Genomic DNA, 25,209 nt, shown 5'->3' with positions numbered 1-25,209 from the left:
TAGTAAAGAATCGATTATTAAGGTGCTCGTTACGAACACCTTGATAATCGATCCTTTTTCATAAATTTAAATGGCAGGTCAATCGATAAATGGCAAAGCACGCCACGCCACTGTGAGAAAGCTCCTCACAGAGAGAAATTTCAACACAAAAGTTTAGTCAATACGGGAAGTAAAACAAAAAAAAACCGCAGCCTTCGGTTGACGATTTCAAGATAAAGTGCCAGCCAATTTTCTTGAGGAAAAACACGAAAAGAGAGGTGAATACAAACGCTGCAATCGGAGGAATGCATCTTCCCCGTCTCTCCATTGTTTTCTACGCTAAATTCACCGCTAACTGTACCCAAATCAACACAAAATTTTTGTTCCTTTGTGTTTCACCTCCTATATTAGCCAAAAGTAACACAATAACACGAATCGACGGTGTAAGTCGGTAATCACATAACTCGGTTTGCGACGTCGCAGACTTCCTGTCATACTTTATTTTTTAAACGGAAAACTACTCAACCAGGGTCGGATTCACCTACTTGCCGCCCATGGGCCGCCTGTATTTTGCCGCCCCTTTCTCATTCGTTTTGAAACATCAGTAAAAACCATCAAGTGAACGTGCCAGCGCGGGAGGGGTGCATAAGACGCGTTTACTCGTGTTGAACACATTTTTTGGGAAAGCCCTGTCAACACTACAAGCAAAAGGTCACGGAACTTTGCGCGGAAGTCAAGTTTCGTAAACCTATCTCTAATGGACAAGGCCTTCCATTCATAAGAAATGAACGAAAAAATTATGAAAGAACAAACACAAAATTTGATTTCATGATTTTAACTTCCGCCGCCGCGCCGACCGCACCGTGTTTGGCGCAATGCGTGAAGTATTCACGCAGTCTTGTAGGCGCTATGCGTTTCACGCTGACCGCACTGTGTTTGGCACAATGCGTGAAGTATTCATGCATTCTTGTAGGCGCTATCCGTTTCACGCTGACCACAATAACCGCACTGTGTTTGATGCAATGCGTGAAGTATTCGTGCAGTCTTGTAGGCGCCAATATGTGTTACATGCCGATTGCCGCGCCGAGGGCTTCTCCTTTTTATCTCAAGTCGGGTCAAGTCATTTTCGGTCCTTAGAGAATGTATTTCTTTTATTTTTACACCTTCAATTTAAATATAAGTTTATATTCCTTTTTTTGACGTGTGGGCTACTATCACCAATTATCTTTCACGCCGGGCAAGCCCGTAAGTACAGTTAAATTCATCAGTGTGCGCTGCGTTAAGGTGTCAACACCTTCAGGAGAGCGCTCATAAATTCGTCGATCCTCTGACGTAAGGGCGTAACTCAATTTCCACGTGATCCCTGATTCACATATAAATCCATGCCTCCTGGGGCTCATGCGAGGATCAAGCTACGCCCTTACGACAGAGGAGCTACGAATTGAGGCATTCTTCGGCAAAAAGGCGTATGATGAGACTTCCAATGCTGCTCAGATTGTGCAACGTAGTTCTCTAGTTGGACTACATTTTGCAATTTGGAACTATAAATTCTGGCCCGGTTTAAAGACAACGTATGTGCCATTAGTTTCCCTATGCACATAAGTGCTTTTCCAGAAGAGCCAGAATTTATAGTTCCGAATTGCAAAATGCAGTCCAGTTGTAAGTAACCTATCCGTCAGTTCTGCTGTGAATTTGCCCCCGAATCTGCTCTGACTTTTTCCTCACAATTGTACGCAAGTAAGTCGGCTGTGAATGAATTTCATCTGCCTTAAACGCTGTAAAAAATTGCACAATCTTTGCAAGCCTTATACGCCCTTTTACCGAAAAATTCCGCAATTACGTAACGCTTGGGGGGGGGGGGGTGTCGAAGAGAGCGTCACGCCATTTTTTTTGTTTTTATGCGTCAAAGAGCAGGGACCCACGCCACAAAAGCGTTACAGGAGGGGAGGGGAGTCAGAAATGCTGAAAAAGGGTGTAACGTACTTTTTGAACGTTCCTATTTACGAGTCTCAAGGTATAAATTTAAGTAAAAAAGAAAGAAAGAAAGATGCCTCTAAAGCTCATTCGGAAAGGTCCTGTTTGTTGAATAATGCTATTCCCGCTCGCACAGCGTTTAACAGAAAGGACCATTCAACAAATATATGACGACGGGAAATCGCTGCACTAGTCTATGGGTCACCGTTGCGGCTCGCAAAAACGATCGGAAAACCTAATTGGGCTAATTTTTGCAGTTAGGAGCTATAATTTCTGGCCCAGTTTAGATATAATGTATGCACCATTAGTTTTTGTATATACGCACATAAATATTTCTACGGACGAGCCGGAAATTATAGTTCCGAGTTGCAAATATGGTCCAATTATTATTCATCCGCCAAATACACAGGTCATTTTTTAGAAGGCTCAATGTAGACAGGCACGTCCCGTTCAACACATTGTTCATAAGCTCCTGGGATATCTCACGACTTTCGGGTAGCCTAGAACCTTCTTTTCAGCCGATATTTGCGGATAAAATGGCAACAGACAGTTGGTGGGAACTAACTTATATAGTCATCGCTGTCGCATCATTTAACCCATCAATTAATGAACGATTCCCTGATCCAATGTATACGTGAATGGGGGCCTGTTAGGTTCGGTTCCCCCTCCCTCCCAGCGGCTCCTCGTCCATCGGTATCTATCGCTTTATTACGATGCGGTCCATTCGACCCCATCCGTACCACATATCGTTGCTCTCTATTCTGCCGTGTTAAGGAAAAACGCCGTATGAACTTTCAGGCGTTGCCAAATTTCCTTTGACAAAACGCGCATTGTCTGGTAAATTTATGAATATTTTCCTCCCCATTTTTCAGATGATTTATAGTTCGCAATTTTACCTAAAGATCCTGAAAATTTGAAAGAATATATTAATAACTTTCCTAAAAAATAAGCATTTTGCCGAAGGAAATTTGGCAACTTTCGAATGTTCATACGGCGTTCTTCCTTAGCACGGCAGTATTAAGGTGAATCTTTAGCTTTTGCGCAATGCATCCTGAGTACGATCGATGAACTCGAAATTTAAACCATTTTGGTGGATTATTTTGGAAAAATAAAAAGTTCAGTCCGTATAGGCGAATCTCAGGAATTCTCGTGCCGGAAAGACTATTTTAAATTCGTAAAATAAAGTCAACAGCGGGCTGATTGTTGGAATCGGTAGACGAAGCGATAGACAAAGACAGAAATGTATGTGATTTTAAGATGATTTTAATGAAAGACAAAGGCTGATATTAATCTTCCATTAGTTCCATTGCATTGCTAAGGCGCAACGATACAACTATTCGTACTCTTTGGAATGCGTGTGGTATTACGCCACAATTGAAGGCGTTTTCGAAACTGCCAACTTTCCATATCGGAAATTCGGATACACGTGTCGCATAAATAGGAATAACTTTTTTCTAACCCTTCAGCGAAAAAAAAATACCAATAGGTCGAGGTGCGCGTTCGAACTTTACTTGAGGTAACCAGGAAACGACTTCGTTGCATTCGTCGTTCCTTGATCATAGAAGGTAGAGTACCTGTATATGGGAGAGTACTGCCATCTCAATCCTTTTACTACAGAAAAAGTGTGCCGCTCTCTGATTGGTCGGCTATCGTGGAGCCCCAAAGTTAGACCAATGTAAACAAACCCCAGCCCCTCCGCTCCTAATTTGGCCCAACGTAAACAAACAATGGCGGAAAAGTTCTAGAAGTTCTAGACGTGCTTTTGGGTGTGAAAGAAATTGTTTTATATCCAACTTCTGCATTGGTTTCGGATCGATCTTTGATGAACATTTTTTCCAAAAATTAAGCTTAGCGTGTGATTATCAGTCATTTCTCAGCCTATAATACGTGTTCCTCTGGGTCGGGTTTGTTTACATTTGGTTTACATCGGTCCAACTTTAGAGCTCCATGATAGCCTGAAACTGATGAACCAATCAGAGAGCGGCACAGAGATGGCAATACTCTCCCGTATACAGGTACTCGAATACCTAGAGGGTAGGGAGGGGCTGCAGCCTTCCATTTTTCGACGGCAACGTTGTATACATTTAAATAATGTATTCCTCAGAAAATTGACTATGTCGTGATACAATAATTCGGTAATAGTTGACTTCCTAGGCACAACAGGCGACAGCGGAATTAAGTCACGGTGTAAGTGCAACACGCAGTGCCCTTAGTTGGTGTCGAATGCGACGAGCATTAAAAATTTCATTTTAACTCATGGATGCAAGTATTCGGGCTCCATGGATGCCCGTGTTGCCTACGCACGGGAGTGAAGGCGTTGTCGTTGTCCAGGCACTCACCTTTTTGTCACTGTTCGTGTTCGCTCCATAACGTTTTCTTGAGCCGATTTCCATGCTTTTTGCGGCCACCGACGCGACAGATGATAGTCCCGGATGAGCTCACTCCCTTCAGATTTTTAATTAACTCCCAAGAACCCGCGAGGCTGACCATACCTAGAGGGTTCGAGGCACCCTCATCCTCAGGGGGTTGGGCTGTGTAGCGGCCAGGTGGTGCCCTATTCTACTAACGTAGTCTTCCCAATCAAGCAGTCAATTTTCAATGTTGTGGATTTTTGTTCTCACTCTGTTTTTGCGCTACTTGTTTGAATTGATAAATGGACCCGGTACACATATTATACGAGTTCTTTATCGTTTTTGTCTTTGCTTTGTGTTACAGGGAGGAGGTTAAGGACCATACTGTCCGATGGGGTGCCAAATTTGAATTTGTCTGCAAAATGAGTGCAAATGCGTCGACAGGAATTCTGGATCCCTGCATTCTCAGGGTCTCCGTTAGGAAGGTAAATTCCTCTCCAATTTCCGTCTTGTCTTTCCCATAGCACCGAAGCATTTTATTTTTTAGAACCCTCCCGTTTTTGTTGATTTCACTTTCTTTTTTTTTCTTTTTTTTTTACTATTTAACGTATCTTGAGCCTTGCATGTGTTACCCACAATTTCTCATATCTGAGGAAGCTTAATCTTGGCAATATGCTCAAAGTTTTTGGGACTTTTACTGATGAAAGCAGTAGGTTTTTTCTTTAGCCCCTATTTTAAGAAGTAGAGACATTCTAGGTTTTACTCCCAAAGGCAGCTACATCTAATTCTTAATTGAAGGGGAGGGGGGGGCATTAAAAAGTTGAGCCCTCAACTTTGAAATACATTAAGTAGCTTCGCCAAAACCAATTGTGGTAACTTTTATCTTGTTTTTAAGCTCTCGTTGCATAGAATCGTTTCAATGCCGCGTTGCATTGACTTAAGAGTGCAGTTTCTTGTCACCGGATTTAAGAGTCTTGAACTCTTGTTTCAAGCGGATTTTGCATCGATTCAATTCAAACGTGAATTGAATCAATGCAAAATCCGCTTGAAACAAGAGTTCAAGACTCTTAAATCCGGCGACAAGAAACTGCACTCTTGAACCAAGAGGTTTTTTTTACCAGTGTTTGCTTCCTCCTAAATTTCTCTAAACCACAAAATTCTCTATAATTTTTAGAATCTTATTTTTTTTCGTGCAAAATTTGAGCATGAAAATATTTTCGTTTTTTTTTTTTTTTTTTTTTTTTTTTTTTTTTGTATGCCGAATATATTCTTTGACAAGCTGTGTGATGCTAGGTTCTGTCTACATATAAAATCACCTGCATCTCAAGAGTTCTTGATTCAATGTGTAAAAAGTAACCGATACCGCTCCTGGAAACCTGAACGCATCAAACCATACCCATCCCTGGGGCTAGGTTGCAGAGCGGTTAGGGAGTGCAGGGCCTTAGTCCCAAATTAAGATTCAGAGTTCTCAGTGTTTATTGCTTAATGAGATAGAGTTTAAGGTTTTTTCATATTATGAAATATTGAATCTTCTTTGTTTTGTTTCCTCTAGGAGCTAAAAGGCGGACGCTCTTATCAAAAATTAGGATTTACAGACTTAAATCTTGCAGAGTTTGCAGGCTCAGGTCTCATGACTCGCAGATGTCTTTTAGAAGGCTATGATACTAGGCATAGACAAGATAACTCCATGCTAAGGCTGAATATCCGTATGAATATGCTATCGGGTGATGTTTTATTTAAAGTGTAAGTTACTTCGCCCTTTCGATATTCAATATTAGAGAAATCAGTACACAACTCATGTGGAAGGTCCAAAGTAACATCGAGAAATTTACCTAGAATGTACTTAAATTTTTTATATTAGAACTAAGCAAAAGTATTAGCTGGATCACTGGTGAAAATTAAACTTCTCTCATCAAGATTTACCTGCTGCCTTGCCACAGCCAAATATGCTAGAGGATCATCATTTTTCTGGAGAAAATACATTTCAAACGCTCACATTTTGAAACTATCATTTCCTGCCTCTTAAAAATTACACAAACTGATAGGGGTAGACGCACTTGTACGACAGTATGTTATGACATACACACATATACATGTGTCGTATGACAGTATGTAACTCCAACATACTGTCTTAAAAATTAGTCAGCAAATAAGATCCCTTTTCAATTTAAGAAGTAAGTCACCACATAAACGTCCCGCAGGCTTGTAAATTACTTCATAACATTTTTGAAAATCAACACCGTTATCTTTTCACAATCATAAGTGGTTTGCATTTAGCAAAAAGGAACCAGCACGATTACAGTGTTGTAAAAAAGTTGCTTCTTCATAATTATCCACAAAATCTCTTAGAATAGCAAATAGTTTTTGCTTCCCACCAAAAAATTGCCAATTTTTAAGGAAAATAATTGTGCAAATTTTAATACTGTACCTACATTCAGTATTTTTGAAAGAAAAGAAGAAGTTGCACGATTTTGAATACACTGCATGTAATTGTGTTCCTTTTTGCTAAATGCGATCCAAGTATCTGTCAGATTGTTTTTTAGAATGTCATCTGTTAGTACTTTAATTGAGGCATTCTCTTAATTTCAGTCCTTCGCCATCTCAAAAGCAAAAGCAACTATCTGAAGGGGATACTGCAGATAGAATTAGAGGAGAAGAATTTTCTAGTGGTAGCTCAGGTTTCGGAAGTCTACCCAAGAAGAGGCCTCCTTTATTCTCCTCAGGTTCGTAGAGCTCATTTTTAAAAAAGGATTATAGAGATAACTTCACAATTTTTTATGCAGAAGATTGCCAAGCATTGATTCAACCATTTGTCCTGATTTTGAATGAATGCCAAACTTCCTGAGCTCCAAGAGTCTTATTCAACCAAAAGCTGCAAAACTTGAAAGATTCTGGTGATATGAGCATTAGGAATTTATTGCAAGCAGCTAGGGATTTAAATAGGAACTTTTTTGTTCCAAGGAACATAAATTTTCCGAGGTTAGTTCCTGGAAATTCCGGGCTAACACCAATTTTTCTTTAATAGAGAAACACATGGTAAGCTGGGCTTTTTGCTACATAATTTTGTGTAAAAACGCTCTTTTTCACGGATCTCATTTGATGCCTAACATTCCTAATTTCTTTCATGACTTCAATAGAATAAACTCATTATGCGTCTGAAATCACTTTTTTGGTGATTAGAATAATCTGACTTAATGATGAAAAGTTGAAAAAGAGTTTGAAAGAAAAAAAATGGTATTTTTAAACTACGAGATGTAATTGTTAGAGGGGCCATCAGTACCGTATGATGGCCAATATGGGAAGAATGCCCTCTCTCTATTTTGCTTTCCATTCGTTTTCTTGATTTTCTTGCCTATCTTCTTATCTACTCTATCGAAATCAAATCCCCTGATATCCAGTCTTTCTTCTTGAACAACAGAGTTGTTAACCAGTGCTAGTGGAGCTGTTAACACAGAACCAAGTGGTCAAGATACAGTGTCAGAATTAGAACCTCCTATGGAGCAAGAAGAAAATAACCATTCCTCAGAACCGGGGCACTCCCGGAATTCTTCCAATACAAGTCAGTTGAGTCGGGTCTCAGGATACAGTTCACAACATTCTCGGCAATCTAGTTCTGGAACAGATTCTGCAGCTGCTGGTCATACAAGGTACGCCTTAATCTTCAGGTCGTTTTCTGTTTTTTATTCTTCATCAATTTCAATGGTCTCTCCTCATTATTTTTACCATACTTCATGAGTAATTGTCTTTTTCATGTATTTATTTTTTCAACTGAACTTTCTAGCACTCAGCTCTTTAGGATTTAAAGCGATTTAGCAATGATTGAAATGGGTTGCAATTTTATCGGCAAATTACTGCAATTCTGTGAGTGGCAATTTGTTGCATTTAATTAGAATTGAAGATTGTAATTATTAAGACAAACCAAGAGACAATCACTGCTTTATTAATGCTGGTATTTGACAACGTTATAACTGAAAAAATCGCGATGAATCGAATTGTAATTTGACCTAATCCATTGCTGATGATACTGATGATCCTAGCAATAAAACTTCAATAAAATTTTCACTTCATCTCAATGATATGCAATTTTTTTGTTGAAAAATGCTGCTCAGGTGGTATTTCCATTGGAATGGATTTTAACGAATAAGGCCCCAACTAAAAATTGTCTTCTCAATTTTGTAGATATTGATTTTGTTAGATTGTTGATTACTATGATAAATCCTATGTTATAGTTAATAGATAGAAGGAGTTTACATTCATTGCACCAATGTCTGGTTTTTTTTACGTTTTTATTATACCTATTTATGCAGCCCTATGAAACAATGCAATGAAAGTCAGTCACTACGCCATTCATTTAAAAGCATATCTGGAGTGACCCTGCTCCTATTATGGAAAATTGTCAAGCTAATGACAACTATGAGGAGGAGGGGGAGGGGAGAATTAGTTACCATTGATTGAATTCTGCAAAGCTTAAAATGGCAGTGCCAATATTCATGTGTCAGTGCAAGGATAGTAGCCTGTAGAACCTGACCTTTGAAAGTCAACTTTGTTCTGTGAATAAAGTGGGAATTACTGTAGCTGCCATGCTTAGGAGTAGGAACAAGAGTCAGAATGCCCATGATCGATGAGGGTGACCTCTGAAAACTACCCCGAATAAAAATCTAGCGCAAAAACCTCAGCTGCGTCTCTTGTGTGGAGAATCGTTTTTTGTCTCATGAAATGGGTACAAAAAACGAAGAAGCATATGGATATAATCTTTTACATTTGGTTCACCAAGAAATCAATTTAATTCATGAGAGGTGGAAAAGAATGATGGATTGACAGATAGTTCAATAGAGTGATTGAAAACTTGCTTAATTAAAATTTCTAAGAAGTTTAAAACTTAGATGCACATTTAAAGCACTTCTTCAACGTTACTAGCAATTTTCATTTATTTGTTTATTTCTGTGTGTATAATTTGGCAATGGTTGCTGTTGATATAGATTTACATCAATGTCTGATGAAAAATTCTTGCTAAAGTGGCAATTTTCATTTAAATCAAAAACTTTACCAAAATCAAATGTCTAATTTACCAGCTTTCTGAGCTACCAATAGTTCATTGATTCATTTTCTCTATTCACCCAGTTTCTTTCCAATCTTTGTCTTGAGGAAAACGTCTTGTTCCAATGTGATATTCCTTCTATAGCCAAGGATGAAGTGGATGGTTTCCAAGTTTTTTTATAGGAAAATATGTTTTTAAGGAAAAGAGGGAATCTTATTCGTTGTTTTTGTGTTGTATACATATTGAAATAGCACACTTTTTTGTTCATCTGAATTTCTTTTGAGGTTCTGGAGTTCAAGGCAACAATTATGCCCTAATTTCATACAAATTTAATGTGTGTCAACACTATTTTATCCTAGTGTGGAGGATTTACTCGGTCCTGAAGATGAATTCAGTCTTTTGACATTGTATTCTAGAAGAGTCAGTCAAAGTCTCCCTGGTTGGGTAAAACTAGAGGAAAATTACTGTCTCTTCTCCTGATAGTAGATAAAGTAGGAGAAGAAGAAGAAGGATTGAAGAGGTAAGATAAAGAAATAGAAATTGAGAGACCAGTCGCTGCACCTGCTAAAAATGTTATCGGAGGCAAGGTTAAGATTCAAAAAATACGTTTTCGGGCCATTAACTTGGATTTGCATTCCCTCCTCAGTCCTCCCCTCCCATTTAATGTGGTTGCATTTACCTTTGACTAGTTGATGTAAATCCCGTCACTGTCACTGGATGTGGTGTTGGAAAGTTACTTTGAAGGATCATTCATGTTTTTCTTTTCTTTGATCTATTATCTTCATACATATTTTTTTTTTCTTTTTCTGCTTTTTTCTGTGCAAAATTCAATGAAAAGCAGTAACGGATCTTAAACCATCTCTTAAGATATTTTGTCTTTTCAAATTTGTATTATGACACTCAAGTGATTGACAAATAAAAATGTTTGTACCCATATAAATGTAAATGGAACCTTAATAATGGACATTTACTTGACATTGTCAGCTTTTTTTATTCTTTTATTATTCAATTCATCCTGTGCAACAGAGTAAAATTGATCTCTTATAAAAGCTGTTGATCCTTACTTACAAATTGGAAACAGATTGTGAGAGCGAGTGTTATAATATTGACCTGAGAAAAAATTCACAGAATTAATAAATCAGTAAAAATCTGGCAATCTTTTTGTTTTTCTGTCAATCTTTCTTTATGTCCAGTCTAACAGTGGTATTGTATATTGTCTCTTCAGTTTGGTCCAACTAATCCTCATGCAGCGTCATGAGAGTCCATTTGAAAGTCATGACTTAGAACATGAGAACCTGTGTTCCCAGAGAAAATTTTCAGTTGTGATTTAGAAATATTTTAAAATATTCTACTGTTATAATTTTTATGTTTTTAAATCAATGGGCTCATTTTGTTTATTTTCTGTCGACTCAATACATTTTCTATTTGGTGAGTGGTGAAATTTATGTTTGTAGGTCGCCATCTTGGCCGGTCTGGTCTCCGGGGCTACCCCCAGTTCAATCGGCTCCTGCTTCCCCTACTCTTCCCTCTACCCCCCTCTCTACTCACCCCACAACTAATAATCGGAGAAGGTTTTGGTCAACCTCCAATAACCACTCTTTGAGTAGTATAGCCATTGGAACAACTCCCAATTCATCGGTGCGGATTAATAACAACAAGCCACCAAAAAGTCCTCCCAGTTCATATCAAAACAATAGTATTCCGAAGCATTTACAAGGGAATGATGTAACTCCTAGTCCTATAGCGAAATTATCTGCAACCGCGAATATTTTTAGGTTCCCTCCATGGTCCGGACCTGGCCCCTCACCCCGAACATTATCCTCGCCAGGGCTTCCCACTCCTCTCAGTGACGCAACCAATCAGAGGTAAATTTTTTTTCACGTGATTTTTTCATCTCCCCTTGCTTTCTGCTGCTCTTTTTAAAGTGCTTCCTTCACGAGGGGTTTCTGAGAATTTGCTGCTCAAAAATAATTATTTTCTTTTTTTTTTCTTAATTCAATGAAAATATAAACGAAGGTGGGTGATTGGATTTGAAATGAGTTGCAACAAGATAGCAGCCAAGGTGCAAAGTGTGCTCTTACAAACAAGCTCTCTCATTACCAAGGGAAAATCTCATTTAGAGCATAAATTTCCCTTTATAATACTCACCGCCTAAGGCAACAATATTGAACATTTGTTATGAAGGTGCTTCAGGCCCAATTCTTCTCTCATGGGATAACTATAAATCATTAGCTGATAAAGTACATACTAGGCACCTGCTTAAGAAAGATTTGTCTTACTCCAGAAATCAAAAGCCCTTTTACGTCTGCATTCTCTCCACTGATTTTGTGAGTAGGTTTCTAGATTTATATGTACATGCAATAATTTAAGACCATCGGCTGTGAAATTTATCCATCTCAATGGATTTTTTTCAAAGGGACGTCCCATATGTAGGTCTTTGACAAATGGCAGGAAGCACCGATATTACCAGGGCTAATAAATGTTATTGGGGTTTAAATTTGAGCAAGAATTCTATTGAGGATAATTTAATGATTTCTTCCAACTTACAACAGATCGATCTGAGTTTTTGTTCTATGTAGTTAGCTCGCTTTGGTTTCCAACCAGCCAACCCTCATGACACCTTCAGTTTTAATCCAGAAATTGCTTTTCTAACAAATCTCATAGCATGGTTGTTTATAACAGGTGTTTCTATCTTGATCAGAAGGTTTTTAGAGTCATGGGGTGTAATTTCTAGTGTATTAATGGTTTTAAAGAAAATCATTTACCTCAATTGCAGTATTTCAAAGCTGTTCTTGAATTATTTTTCTAAAGAGAAACGAACAAATTTTTTTGTTTTAAATTTTCCCAGAATATTCTTTAGACAGAAAAGGAATAGTACAAAGATTTATGAAAAATGACTTAGATGTTTTCCCTTTAAAAACCAACCAGGTTTGCGATGCTGCAATTGAGATACAGTGTTTTTTTTGTATCCTCATTATCGATATTTCATTTCTCTTGGTTTCCTTCAATTCCTATAGGATCCTGGTTACTTTCATTCTATTCATTCCAACTTAGCAAGAATCTTTCTCGCGGCATTGGTGTATCTCCAAATAAGAGTTGACTTATCTATTTTTTGCAGGGGATGTCTGCAAGTGTAATGTCTAATGCTTCCTAAAATCTTCTTTGTATATCCTTTTAATTAATTCCCTTTTGTAGAAATGCAATGCATCCTTTTAGTTTTTCTATACCTTTTCATTGTAATTATTATGTTCGGGGTCTAACAGTTGCTCCACAGGTTTTTCATCCTTATAGCATGAATGAAGTCAAATCTTAAAGATTTTTTGAGATTAGGTCATCGTCATGCACAAAATCAAATTTCCCAAGAGGGCACAGGATAAAGAAGATGTCTTCAAAAAGATTGGGGTTGTGTTACCCACTATCATGCTAGATGTGTTCTTCATTCTATTTTTTTTCTTATTTTCAATTTTTTTTTTAAATGACATTTTTATTCATAGTGAATAGTAACAAATTTCAATAGAGCCTGCCACTTTCATGCACTATTAATTTTTTTGTAATTGAACGACTTACATTCATAATACTAAATTTATTATCAAAGAATTTTACTTGAGACTTTTTGAAAAATGATAAACCCAGAGAAAGAATAGAAACATACGTTACTTTTATTCGGACTGCTTTTAGTGGAGAGAAATCACTTTCTTACCTATTTCAGTAACTGAGAGCCTGCATATTTTATAGACAACATTTTCCAAGACTTATTTTCAAAAGCTTTCTCCTACCCTCTCTCCAATCTCTTTACACTCTTCCGTCCACCATCAACCTATGAGTAGGCCCTTTTTTCTCCCATAAAACTTTGTTTCTTTCTGCTGAGTGCAGTTCATTCATTTTTCTCTGTAAGCAAAGTATAGTGTGATGGAAAATCTAATAAGTTGTATAATTGTAGGTCTATACTGCCTCCACATAGAAAATTATTAGATGGAAGCTGTAAAACTAGTCTACCCACAATGATAAGCCCAGACTTGCAGCCAGAAGAATCAGATGCCCATTCAACTCCTCCTTCATGTATCACGCTGCGCAGAGCTAGTCAAGTGTTAGTCTCCTCTGTTTTCTTTTCAGTTGACTAGTTTTTGCATAATTTTCTTAACTCTTCTAAACTATCCATTTGAGAACTTTAGAAATGTATTTCACCAACTACTTCCACGTTTTCTGTCAGTTCTTTTCTTTTAGTCATACATTCTCCTCTCTTGCATCTTGACACTGTAGTTTTTTGTTCGGTTTTTTTTCTTTTTTTTTTTTCTTCGAGACAAATCAATTTCTCATGGTTAGCCTGTTTGCAGAGTTTTTCAGTGTTTCAAATTTATTCTCCAATTCATTTTGATCCTTCAATAAATTAAAAGTCAATTTTTTTACGTTTTTAATTTTTTTTTTTTTTTTTTTTTTTTTTTTTTTTTATAACCTTTGTAAGTCTTGACTGGTGCCAGCATTTCAAAACTATGAGGCTGTATGTATCAAATAAAATCATCTTGTCTCAATCAAATCCAGATCCGATGTCTTTTACCTTGACCTCTTGACATTTTTGAGAAAAGATGTTCCCCCAAAGTGCCTCTGAAGTAAGTGTTTTGGAGGGCTAAAAATATTTTCATTAATATCCTTTGAGTTACATTAGCCATGAAAGTCTTTGCTCTATCTACTTACAATGCATTGATGTTTCAAAAAATAACCATTTTTGTTTGTAACTTTTGAATCATTAAAGATAGAGGTCCAATCTTGGCTCCATTCAAGTGTGGATGTAAAAGTACATAAACTGCTTATTTTTTGTAAAAATTTTATTCAGAGGTGAAAAAGTGATCGTCAAGAGCCAAGTGTGTGTCCTTTGTCTGAAATATACACTTCCTAATTCACATTGAATCATCCCTAACAGGTATGTTTTTTAAACTATGGAGAGGAAAATTTATGTTGCCCTTCACTTCTAACTGCAACCCCTTGAAGGCCCCCTTGAATATCGAAGTGGCAGTAGCAGCTACCTAGATTTCTACCCAATTAATGAGTTATTTTGAAAGCAGATTTGGCCACATTCCAAATCTACAACAAATTCCCTCTATTCCTCTTTTTTTTTCATTCTTTTCTTAAGGCTCTTTTCTATTGTTTTTGTTAAGTCTGAAATCTGATCTTGCATTTGGTCAGTGCCAGCCTTAAAACTATTTACTCTAGTAATATCCAGCTTTTTTTTCTGTAGCTGATTTATTCCTTCCTTTTAAAAAGCGACGGTGAAACTCGTAAACCGTGTACATACCTTGTTAGCACTGTTTTAAAATCTCTGCTTCTATTTTATTTTTTTGAAGGAGAAAAAAACCAGCATCATTCTCTGAAGTTTCATAGAATTAATTCAAGCTAGTTTTTAAATTATTACAGAATTTTCTTGACAGAGAGAAGAATACTCACTGCTATTTTCAAGAATTGCTGTTGAATAGTTTTCTGTTGAAAATATAAAGTACTACAGGAGGTCTGCAAAGTCGCTAACCAAGACACATGGTTTGAGAGTTTCACTATAACAATTTCCTCTGCCATCATTATCTAAAACGATGGTAGGAGGAGAAAGGGTTATTATTTCCTATTTTGCATGCTAATAGCTGATAATTATGCCTTAATTTCATTTTAACTACAGTTTATTTATAATTTTCCTTTGATTAACTGTGCACAGTATTTTGTTGTTGCTGTTGTTCCAATCAAATTTATTTTTGTATATTGAACGCTACTGATACTTTGTGAGACATTTTAGGAATAAAAATTTAATATCCCCTCACTAATTTTCTAGCCCAAATAACTTAAAGACAAAACATTGTTTTTAAATTTCACTTAAAATCTTTAGCATGAGACTGTTGCTTGATCTTGAAAACGCTTGAAAATCCTGAAAAATATTCATACCATTAAATCATTGAAATGTTCCCACGCTCAAGAAGGAAAATAAAATCCTCTCATTTTCCATGAAGGTAATTTTTAAGATGGTTGAGAACCAGAAATGTTGCACATTTGCTTCTGATCTTCAATATTTGATGAAAGGTTCACGCACAGCCTCAGCTCCTTAATTTTATCGAGGAAGCAATTAACGCTTTGAAACGTTGAGATTGTTGTAGCTACAATTAAACGCAAATGAACACCATCGATGAATAGTAATATCAACAATATAACAGTTAGTGTTCAGTTTAACATGAAAATGAAAATAGAAGCTAAGTTCCCTTTTAAGTAGCTGAGAAATCAAACTCTTATTGATATTATCCAGGGTACCCCTGCAATCCTTGAGCACATAATTACATACTGCAGGGAGTAGTTTGAGCAACCTAAAATTTTTCAATTGTTCATCTGGATTTATCTGCAATTTCTTTTTTCTTTTTAACCAGAAATGCAAGCAGTGGTTCCGGTGGTCTTAGTGAAACTGGCTCTTTAGATCGTGGAAAAGCAGCACTAGAAAGGCGGAAGAAGGCAACGGAAGAAACAAGCACAGGAGGGAGAGTAGAAGGAACACGAGTCAATCCCGACAGTTTGATTGATGAGTTAATTAAAAGTTCAAATTTGGACAAACCGGATGACACCACCTCTAGTAAGTGATTTGCGTCGAAAATTTTCATGGAGCCCCAGGAAGTTATACTCCTAATATCTTGCCCGGCTGTCATTAGGGTTGCTTTTAGGGCCACCCTTAAAACTTAATTCCCCCAATATTATGCTCAAACTGCTAAAAGTATTGAGCAGAACGTTCCGGATCGTTCATATAATTTTGTAGTCCGCTAAAACCCTCCTAATCAACAACTGAGTCTGTTTATGGGCTGTCTAGATGCAGTCTCATTACAGGGATACTCCAAGGTTAAAAAGTTGAAAATGATCAAAACGGACAATGATGGTCTCATATTACAGCTGTAAGAGAAAAAACAATGTAGTAAATATTTCCCTCCCATAATATTCCATTTGTACCTATTTAGATAATATTTTTGAAGCCATCTCATCATATGGGCTATCCTTAATCATCAAGTCTTAGCAGCATGCTATTTTTGACAAAAATAATTTGGACCTCTCATGGGTTTTCCAGGGACATAATGCCTAAAAGTGGAAAATGAAGATATTAATATCTCTGCATAGGCAAGTGTCTTTCTTACTTTAGGCACAAAAAAAGCTCTCATAGTGCTACTACCATTATAACTTTCTTTAAATGTTTTCTGAATTTAAGAAAAAAAAGCCTAAAAATGTCAAACCTAATTGGAGTTATGTTGTTTTGAAGTCTGATGTCCAAAAATTTTCTTTTGAGAAAAAGTGATTCAGAGTTTAAAATTCACCATATTTTAAGCTTGAACCTCACCTTTTTTTGGAAATTTCCCCTATCATAGTTATTATTAGCACCCAAATTTTTGTCAATGTCATATTTTCTTTAAAAAATTACAGAGGATAATTTTTTCTCCCTAAAAAATAATCAAAGTTCACCATACTTTCCTTCAGTATCAAACTTCAATATGGAACAATTCTGAATTGTTATTTACAGGCACTGGTTTACAACTATTCATAGCAAAAGATGGAACAACAGCATTAGGAGGCCACGATGTAGCGAGTCAAATGCCAATCGGTGTATTTAAACAAGTAGTTATGGAAGAAAACAGATAACATACAATTCATATGTTCGGTGAGTTTGCAATTTCAATTTTCAAGTTTTTCTCCACTAAGTTACAGAATAGATTCGTCCACAAATCACTCCAAGTCGCCAACACCATAGAAGTAGTGTAAGAAGTTTTGTGAGGGCCATTACCAGGAAAATCCATGGGTGTTTTATAGCAAGAACCCCTGCCGTTAAAATTGCATGTTTCCCAAAGAAATTCCAGGATTTATGCATTAACAAAAAAAATGCAGGCATTTTATGGAAACGATAATCCGTCCAGCAACCAATGATTTTTTACACAACACTACTAAAAAATACTGTATTTTCCTTGAGATTTTTAAATTGTAACAATGATTAACCTTGGAACCAGACATGGATGTTTGTGGATTATCCTCCGGGATAAAATTTTCCTCAACTTTTTGCAAAAATTTAAATAACGAGCATGATTTGCATTGGTCACATTAAAATATCTGGAATGTACCCCTCAGCGTGCTCCCTGTGTTGTTCGTAACATATATTTTCAAATTTAACGCATCTGTGGGCAGTTTTCCATAGTGGCCGATAGTTAGGTTTGCCCAGAATGAAACTTGAGAAAAACTAACATACTTAAAAAAACCATTTTGTAAACTTTTTTTAGTGTATGATTTTATTCGTTTTCTTGTATTTGTTTCCCTCTTCTTTCTTTGCTCTGCAAAAACAAATTGATTGAAATTTTACGTAAGGAAAGTTTTTAACAGATTGAGAGACTGTTTGTTCATTTAGGTTAGGTTTTCTTGAGTTTTTCTCTAGGCAAACTTGAGTGTCTGCCACTATGAAATACTATCTGCAGATGCGGTAAATTTGAAAAAGCGTGTTATAAACATCGCAGACTGTCCTCCAGGGAGTAGATCTCAGACTATTTGATGCGCTCAAAGTGAGTTTTGTATGATTTTACATGCAGAGAGTCTATTCACTTGGCTATATCTCTCAAGTACAACAGACCCATTTTTTCCCTTTTTATGTGTGTTCCTTCTCACTGCTAGTTGAAAAAATTCAATAGTTTCTTAGAATAAAAAAAAAAACCATAATCATCCATTCTTCAGGAACCACGATTATCGCTCACCTGAATCTAACCTACTTATCAGTTCACTACCAAGTTTCTAAAATATTTTTCCTCTTCTTTCAGACCTATGCAAAATCGTGGAATAATCGCGCTGAATTCATAGTATATTTCTATCAGTCCTGTCTCTCCTTGGTACCAGTTTTTACTGCTCTCAGTGTTATTTTGTGAGTTATTGTCGATGACTTGTAGCCTACAGTTTTGTGGGAAATATTTCTCGCTTTTTTTTTTTTGAAAACCTTCTATTGTTATTTATTATTTCTTGTGTACTGAAAAACTATTCATTTTGAAATCCATCTTTTAACTAACATAATTTTCTGTAATGTTTGTTTGCGCATATTTCTCACATAATAAGTTTAAACCTTGCTCTACTTTTTCTTTATTTTTTCAAGGAGTAAATTATTTTTGCCCTATAGCTACATTTATGCGGCAGATTAACTTAAAGTCTTGTTCACTAAATATGAGGGCAGGAACCAGGGTTTAGTCTCAGCAAACTCATCCTAACTTGAGTCAGCTTAAAATTTAAAGTTACACCTTAAAACTATCTTGACCTAAATCCTCCTGAAGAGATGTTTATTATCATTGGAATCCCCATACTTGCTGTTGTTTTATCAGGAATTCAAGTTCAGTCATTTTCAACGAGAATTTGAGAATTTTGCCTGTATTTGCTAACATATTCATGTGTTTTTCTCAATTCAAATCATACAGTTTCTTTACATTTTGTGGAGAGGCCATAGAAGTTTACTAAGTTATGAATGAGACCTGGATTTAGAATGTCGCATAAGTGTAGTTAATTCCAAATCGAGGTTGTGAGGTTTAGGGTTTTAAGTTTTGAAAATGGATTGGAGGTAGAATTTCTTTCAAATTTTGGTTGTTCATGAAACAATATTTTTAATAAATGGTCAGAAATTGTAGAATGCTTTTATGTAACATTTTAAGATTTTTCAAGTGGAATGTCACCCAATTTTTTCTTGTTCCGCCCAAAAGCTTTTGCTTTCTTCTTTAAAGATAAGTTGAATAGTTGAAGGAAAAAATTAAAAGGAGATTTCAGAACTGAACAATGTCTTGGTTGCATTCGTCTGTCATCTTCATTTTATCTCTTGCTTGAGGTGAACTAATCAATGTCTTAAAGTAAATGATAACTATCTTTGCAATATCCTCCATGAGAACATAATCTAATGATATCGAAGTGTAAGACCCCTTTAGGGAGGCAACTCAATTTTTTCATTTTCCTGCGATTCTAAATACTTCTCTGTGTCTTTCACAATGTAAAGGTTTTTCCCTGGGAAGGTTTTTTTTTGTCAGCAGTTAGTATCATGTCTTTTAAATCTCATTCAATTAAAATTTCTTATTATGATCTTGCTCTATAATCCGAACAAGCCATTTATTTCTTTTGAATTTCTGCATGAACAGTAATTACTGGAAACCATGATGATGAAAAATTTGAAGCTCTCAATTTTATCTTGAATTCCAAAAAATGAGTCCTATATTAAAATCAGGTAACAACTAAGGTGAGTGCAATGAAGGTATGCTCTTCCAAAACAGACCACCGAAAGTGGACTAAAGATACAGTTTTGTTCGGGTTTTTTTTCAGTTTCAGTGGGAAGTATGTAGCAGGGTTTCAACTCAGCAATATTTAATTCTTATTTCTCCGCTCTTCTGCCTGGGCCAATTTTCCAAAAATTGAGCGTTTTGTTGATGTTAGGCGATTAAATAGGGGAAGAGCGTACCTTAGTTTCACTTACTTTGGGTAACAGCAACCTCCACTTCGAAGAATGTTGTGAAAATCCTTGCAAGCTTAAAACCGTTCTCACTTTGTGTCAAGTTTCCACTTGAAGCTCCTAAACTCTTGATACCACCGACACTACTTGCCTGAACTTTCCTCTTTGTAGGAAAGTTTATTTTATATTCTAGTCTTGAAGAATTTTTGTTCTTTTAGTGATTTTAGAAATTTTCCTATAATGCCCAGAAGGATCTTAGATTGGATTTTCTGAGCAGTCAATTTTTTACTGCCTAATACCCTCTCAATTCTCATGCCATCAGACATCAGTCTGAAAGACAGTAAATAATTTGTTTGTAGTTTCCCAAGAGCATTTTTAAAATTGTTATGAAAAAATCGGAATATGTTAAGTAGTTTTCGCACAGCAAGGGGCCAAAGTGGGATGAAGGGGGGGGGGGGGTTAATTTTGTCTACGCTATAACTCGAGTAAGAATGAATATTTTGAGCTGAAATTTTGATGGTAGCCAGAGATTCTCTGAGACTGGTTTTCTATAGAATTTCAGCAAAATTTGCACCCATGTTTTGAAATGGCGGTCATATATATTTATTATAGGCGGGAAGAGGGGCGCAAAAACACAAGAATAATTACCATTTTGAGCTGAAATTTAAGATGCACTCAAGATGCAATGATGGAATGCTAAGTTTATAGAAAATCTTTGGAAAATACACTCTTTACACAGTAAATATGCGGACTACAAAAAGAACTGTCTCCTCTACTTACCAACGACCCCTTACTAAGCGACAGGGTTTTTTTTATTTCTCATTCTCTTCACCTTTTCCAAGTTTTTCAAATTTTTGGTCGTCAATTTTTTCCTCCCTCCCAAAAAGAAAGGCTTATAGTCTTGAATTTCTATATTACGCGCCTTTTCCCCTAAAAAATCGAGCTATACAAATTTTTGCTGCTTTGTTAATCAGACTTCAGATGATATCCACTGAGCTGTGCTCATCTGTCTCAAATAAAGCAGTAAATAGTGAAATCGATCACTTTCTGCCCACTAGAGCTTTCTCTTTACCATTTACTGGTTAGGAACATTTTTTATTGTATTTCATTGAGTTCTAATTGAATTGATGAAACAATTGATCATACAGTTGATCAAAGGTGTCAATTCATGATGTATTTGTCACTTTAAGATTATTTTTCCAGTCCAAAATTCCGATTTATTCTTATTTATTCTTTGATCGTGAATAATTTTCCGGCATTTTTCATTTCATTACTGATTTCTGAACAACATTTACAACCCTAGTTTTGTACTATTCTCTCGATGAAATTCTAATGTAAAAAAAGGAAGATTGCACTAACGCCCCTCCTCAGGGGAAATGAAAATTTGTGTGCATGTTCCTCTTCCACTTTTCCCTCCCTCAATTAAGCCTGTCAACTATTTCCATCAAAGAATAAAAGAGAAAAATGAAATCAATGTATCAGAAAATGTTTAGCTCTATTGAATAGGACAGCAATAGGTAATCTAAATCTTTGTTTGATGGCACAGCTGAATTTTCCAAGTGCTACAGCTCGCGAACCGAGTCAAGTACAAAGTAACGGATTTCTGCTCATTTCTCTCATTGTGGACCGTGAAAGTAGCTGAATTAATTTTCTGGGTTACTGCTTTTATCAATTGAAACGAAATAATCGTTAGATTTTTGCTTTTTCCATTCTTTGAACCTTTTTCAATTTTCTTCTGTTTAATTTTTGGCCATCCATTGAGTTAAAACAAGCATTAGAAATTTGCATACTTATTATTTTTCAAAGTTACCAATTGTATTATGACGTATATAGTATAAATATGTACAGATCTTGTGAAAATTATTGTGGGAGCTGTGAATACTATTATACATAGGTTGTCCCAAAAGTACTGCACGTTTTTTTCTTATTGACAAACGGTAGTAGATATCAAAATGCGGTTTGTGTAGTCTTAAAGACCGGCCAATTACCGGTAGAACAAGACAAATCCGAGCTCTCTAAGTCAAAAAATGACCAAGTTACAGCGTTTTGAAAATGACTTGTAGAGGGGACCCCTACGGGATTTTCAGCTTCTTTTTTAGAAAAAAACAAAGAGTTGATTGTTTTTTTTTTTGGACAAACCGTAGCAGATATCAAAATGCGGTTTGCGCGTAGTCTTAAAGACCGAGAAATTACCAATAAAACAAGACAAATCTGAGCTCTTTAAGTCAAAAAATGACCAAGTTACAGTGTTTTGAAAATGACTTGCAGAGGTGACCCCTCTAGGATTTTTAGCTTCTTTTCTGGAAAAAACAAAGATTTGATTGATCAAAAATTCTACAGAGAAATCGTCGCGATCGAATGAAGTTGGTAACATGATATCAGCCCGGACCTTGCTCCCTGCGATTTTTGGTTATTTCCTACGTTGAAAAAGGGCTTAAGAGGCAGGAAGTTTAACTCCATCAACGAGATGAAAAGAGCTGTTGAAACTTTCTTAAAGAACATTAGACAAGAAGAATTCGAAAAAACCATCTTTGAAGAATTGGGAAGAACGGTTGCGGCGCTGTGTGGCAAGTGATGGAGGGTATTTTGAGAAGGAAACTAGTGTCCAGTCATCCAGTGAAGAAGAGTAAATGCTAGTAATCTTGGTAAGATTCTGCAAAATTGATTGAATAAAACCACTTGAATCCTTAATTCTTTGTTTTTTTTTCCAGAAAAAAAGCTGAAAATCCCGTAGGGGTCCCCTCTACAAGTCATTTTCAAAACGCTGTAACTTGGTCACTTTTTGACTTAAAGAGCTCGGATTTGTCTTGTTTTATCGGTAATTGGCCGGTCTTTAAGACTACACAAACCGAATTTTGATATCTACTACCGTTCGTCAATAAGAAAAAAACGTGCAGTACTTTTGGGACAACCTATGTATTATAGAAAAAGGACTTGCCTCTGGTTTGTCCCATGAACTGCTCATCCTTTATAGTACAATGTAGCTCATCATTGAAGTGGCAAGACTGCAATGTCATTGACAGCGAAGGCATTGTTGACTGTGAACTAAGATCAATTGTTGTGCTTGAATAAATAAACAAAGCTATGTGTATGTGATTTCAAGGGAAAGACAAACCTGTCAACAGAATTTGTTTGATGACTTATCTTTTTTTTTACTTCAACAACAATTTTTGGGAATCACTTCATGTACTCTAACCAAAATTCCCCCTTTGTATGTATTGATGAGGGGAGTGAGAGACCCAAACGTCCTTCTCAATCTCATTTGTTAACTCTAGCCATTTTCTATTAAGCCACATGTTATGGACATTGGCTAAGGATTACAGAAATCTTAAGAGGCTTTAGCCCAGTTAGTTTTAATGTTCAGCTCAAGTATATCCGATTCTTGTGAATTTCTTCTACATTCTCTCCCTCAAAAATCTGTTACCTGTGAATTTTACCATCTGCCCGCACAAAGACCTCACAGATCAAGTGGTGCGTACCACTCGTAAGAAAACATCTCTCAAGAGTGGAAGAATTCAATTCCATCAGATGCTTTAAAATACTTAACAAGCTCAAATGTTCATCATAATTACTGTTACGCAAGACTGTTTTGCTGTTCGCCCAATGAGAATTGAATTTTCAGAAAGGACTAATACAATTTCAGAGCAAATGGATCTTTCCCACTTTAAGAAGTCTTCAATGCTTCATATAAGTACATATTAATATGTATAGTTTACCAATCTTCATTGAAACAAAGGTCAGAACTTCAGTCAAAAAATTTCATAGAAACTAATACCAACAGGGAAACATTTTTAGGAAAAAAATAAAAAGAAGTAACATAAAATTGTTAAATTTGAGTTTTTCTAAAGATAGCCTATCAAAGAAAGATCGAGAGAAAGATATCAAAAGATTGTACCTACCTTTAACTACGTAAAGCTTGTAATTGAATTTTTAAAATTTCTCAGCTGAAGTCTTAATTGAAATGAATTTCTAATCTATCGGACACTCTTTGTCTCTTAGATCCAGTCATAATTGAAATTTTCAATCTCACTAACATGCTAACCACTCAAGAATACTACTGGTTGTTGAGCTGAAATGAAACCAAACTTTGTCAAAGTCAGAATGTGCGGCCAATCACAGTATTTTTACCCAGGTAACACAGTGGAATGAAAATATTGAAACATAGTTTCAATTTTGCCTCAGTGAAAGGGCCCCACACACTCCTTATGGGAATGTGTGCCCTGATCGATTGTCAATTTTTGTTTGCATTAAATTCGTCTATGGATGCTGATCAAAAGTCATCATTGCGGATGGGAAATATCAAAGGAATTTGAGAAGAAATCTCCTTATAGTATAAAGCGTACAGTTTCTGAACAATCAACTTCACTCATGGCAGGAATTTTGCATTATAATTCTAACTAATTACTATTGAAAAATATTTGGAGATCGTGAGATTTAAACTGCCAAGGACTAATATCAAATAATCACACTACTAATTTCTCTTGAATCTCCCTTTACCTCACATTAAGAGTTGCAGATGCTGTGACGCTGTGAGAAAGAAAAGTTAACTTTTTTCTCTAGCTCAACTTACAATTGCTTTTTTTGCCATCCACCCCTCCCCCTCTCAGTCAAAAACTCAATTTTCCTTGGTTTCCTATTACTACTGAATTATATGATTTGGTGTTAATTTGAGACTCAAGGAAAAACACATTCTTGTTCAGTTTATTGCAACACATTCCTATGAGATGAATTCAGTGTATCAGAAAAAAGTCGCAACTTGTTACAATCATATTGCAATATTTTTCAACAAGTCAGCCCCTTCAATTAGGAAATAGGTATTATACACAACACTCCAGTGTAATTGCTATAGTTTTACCATGTAATCGCAATTTGTTGCAAGCTGTGCTGCTGGAGTAAGTGTTGAAATTCAACTACTGTACCGTTTAAGTTAACTTTGTAGAAAAAGTGTCGTTTTACACTGAAATTTTCTTATTTTTAGAACATGCTTGAACTTTCAAGAACTTTTACTCCGATTTTTATTTTTTCAAGTGATTGTTTTAGGATATGAAGTGTTGTTACCAAACTTTTGCCTTAGTGAAAGCATTTAAGGTCTAGTTGTATTCACTATTACTGTACAAACTGGTGTATTATTTGTTAATTTCACTTGAATTTATTTGGAAGTAATTTTCTGGAGTGTAAATTTTAAAAATTGTATATAAAAGAGTTGTTATTAGTCAGCTTGCTTTTTTGTGTTTAATGCCTATGTGTGCAAGCATCTCCAGGAAAGTAATTCCTTACATTGCGATTCTAATGTATCTTCTTCTGCTCCTTTCATTAAATTGTTTGTTCTTATTCTGAACTGAAAATAATTGAAAAAACAGGATAAAAGAAAACTCATGATAGCAATAATATAATTCGATTTAATTCCTCAA

At 36.1% G+C, this 25,209-nt stretch overlaps 1 protein-coding gene across 10 annotated transcripts in view; it reads left to right on the top strand.

The window, feature by feature from the left end:
* The window catches only part of LOC109043560 (early estrogen-induced gene 1 protein), a 41,581-nt gene extending 16,372 nt beyond the window's left edge, over nt 1-25,209 (top strand). For 8 of the 10 annotated variants that reach the window (XM_019060784.2, XM_019060781.2, XM_072296952.1 and 5 more), the window contains exons 3-11: nt 4,669-4,789; nt 5,857-6,047; nt 6,894-7,027; nt 7,723-7,951; nt 10,797-11,207; nt 13,283-13,429; nt 15,738-15,937; nt 16,868-17,005; nt 18,144-25,209. In XM_019060784.2, coding sequence (XP_018916329.2) covers nt 4,669-4,789; nt 5,857-6,047; nt 6,894-7,027; nt 7,723-7,951; nt 10,797-11,207; nt 13,283-13,429; nt 15,738-15,937; nt 16,868-16,986 — 1,552 coding nt within the window. In that variant the 3' untranslated portion in view covers nt 16,987-17,005; nt 18,144-25,209. The remainder of the gene's footprint in view (nt 1-4,668; nt 4,790-5,856; nt 6,048-6,893; nt 7,028-7,722; nt 7,952-10,796; nt 11,208-13,282; nt 13,430-15,737; nt 15,938-16,867; nt 17,006-18,143) is intronic. The other 2 variants (XM_019060787.2, XM_019060786.2) reach the window with 2 other exon arrangements.

This window comes from Bemisia tabaci, chromosome 2 (assembly GCF_918797505.1).
Source record: "Bemisia tabaci chromosome 2, PGI_BMITA_v3".
Lineage (NCBI taxonomy): Eukaryota > Metazoa > Arthropoda > Insecta > Hemiptera > Aleyrodidae > Bemisia > Bemisia tabaci.
This window is presented reverse-complemented; position numbering and strand designations above follow the sequence as displayed.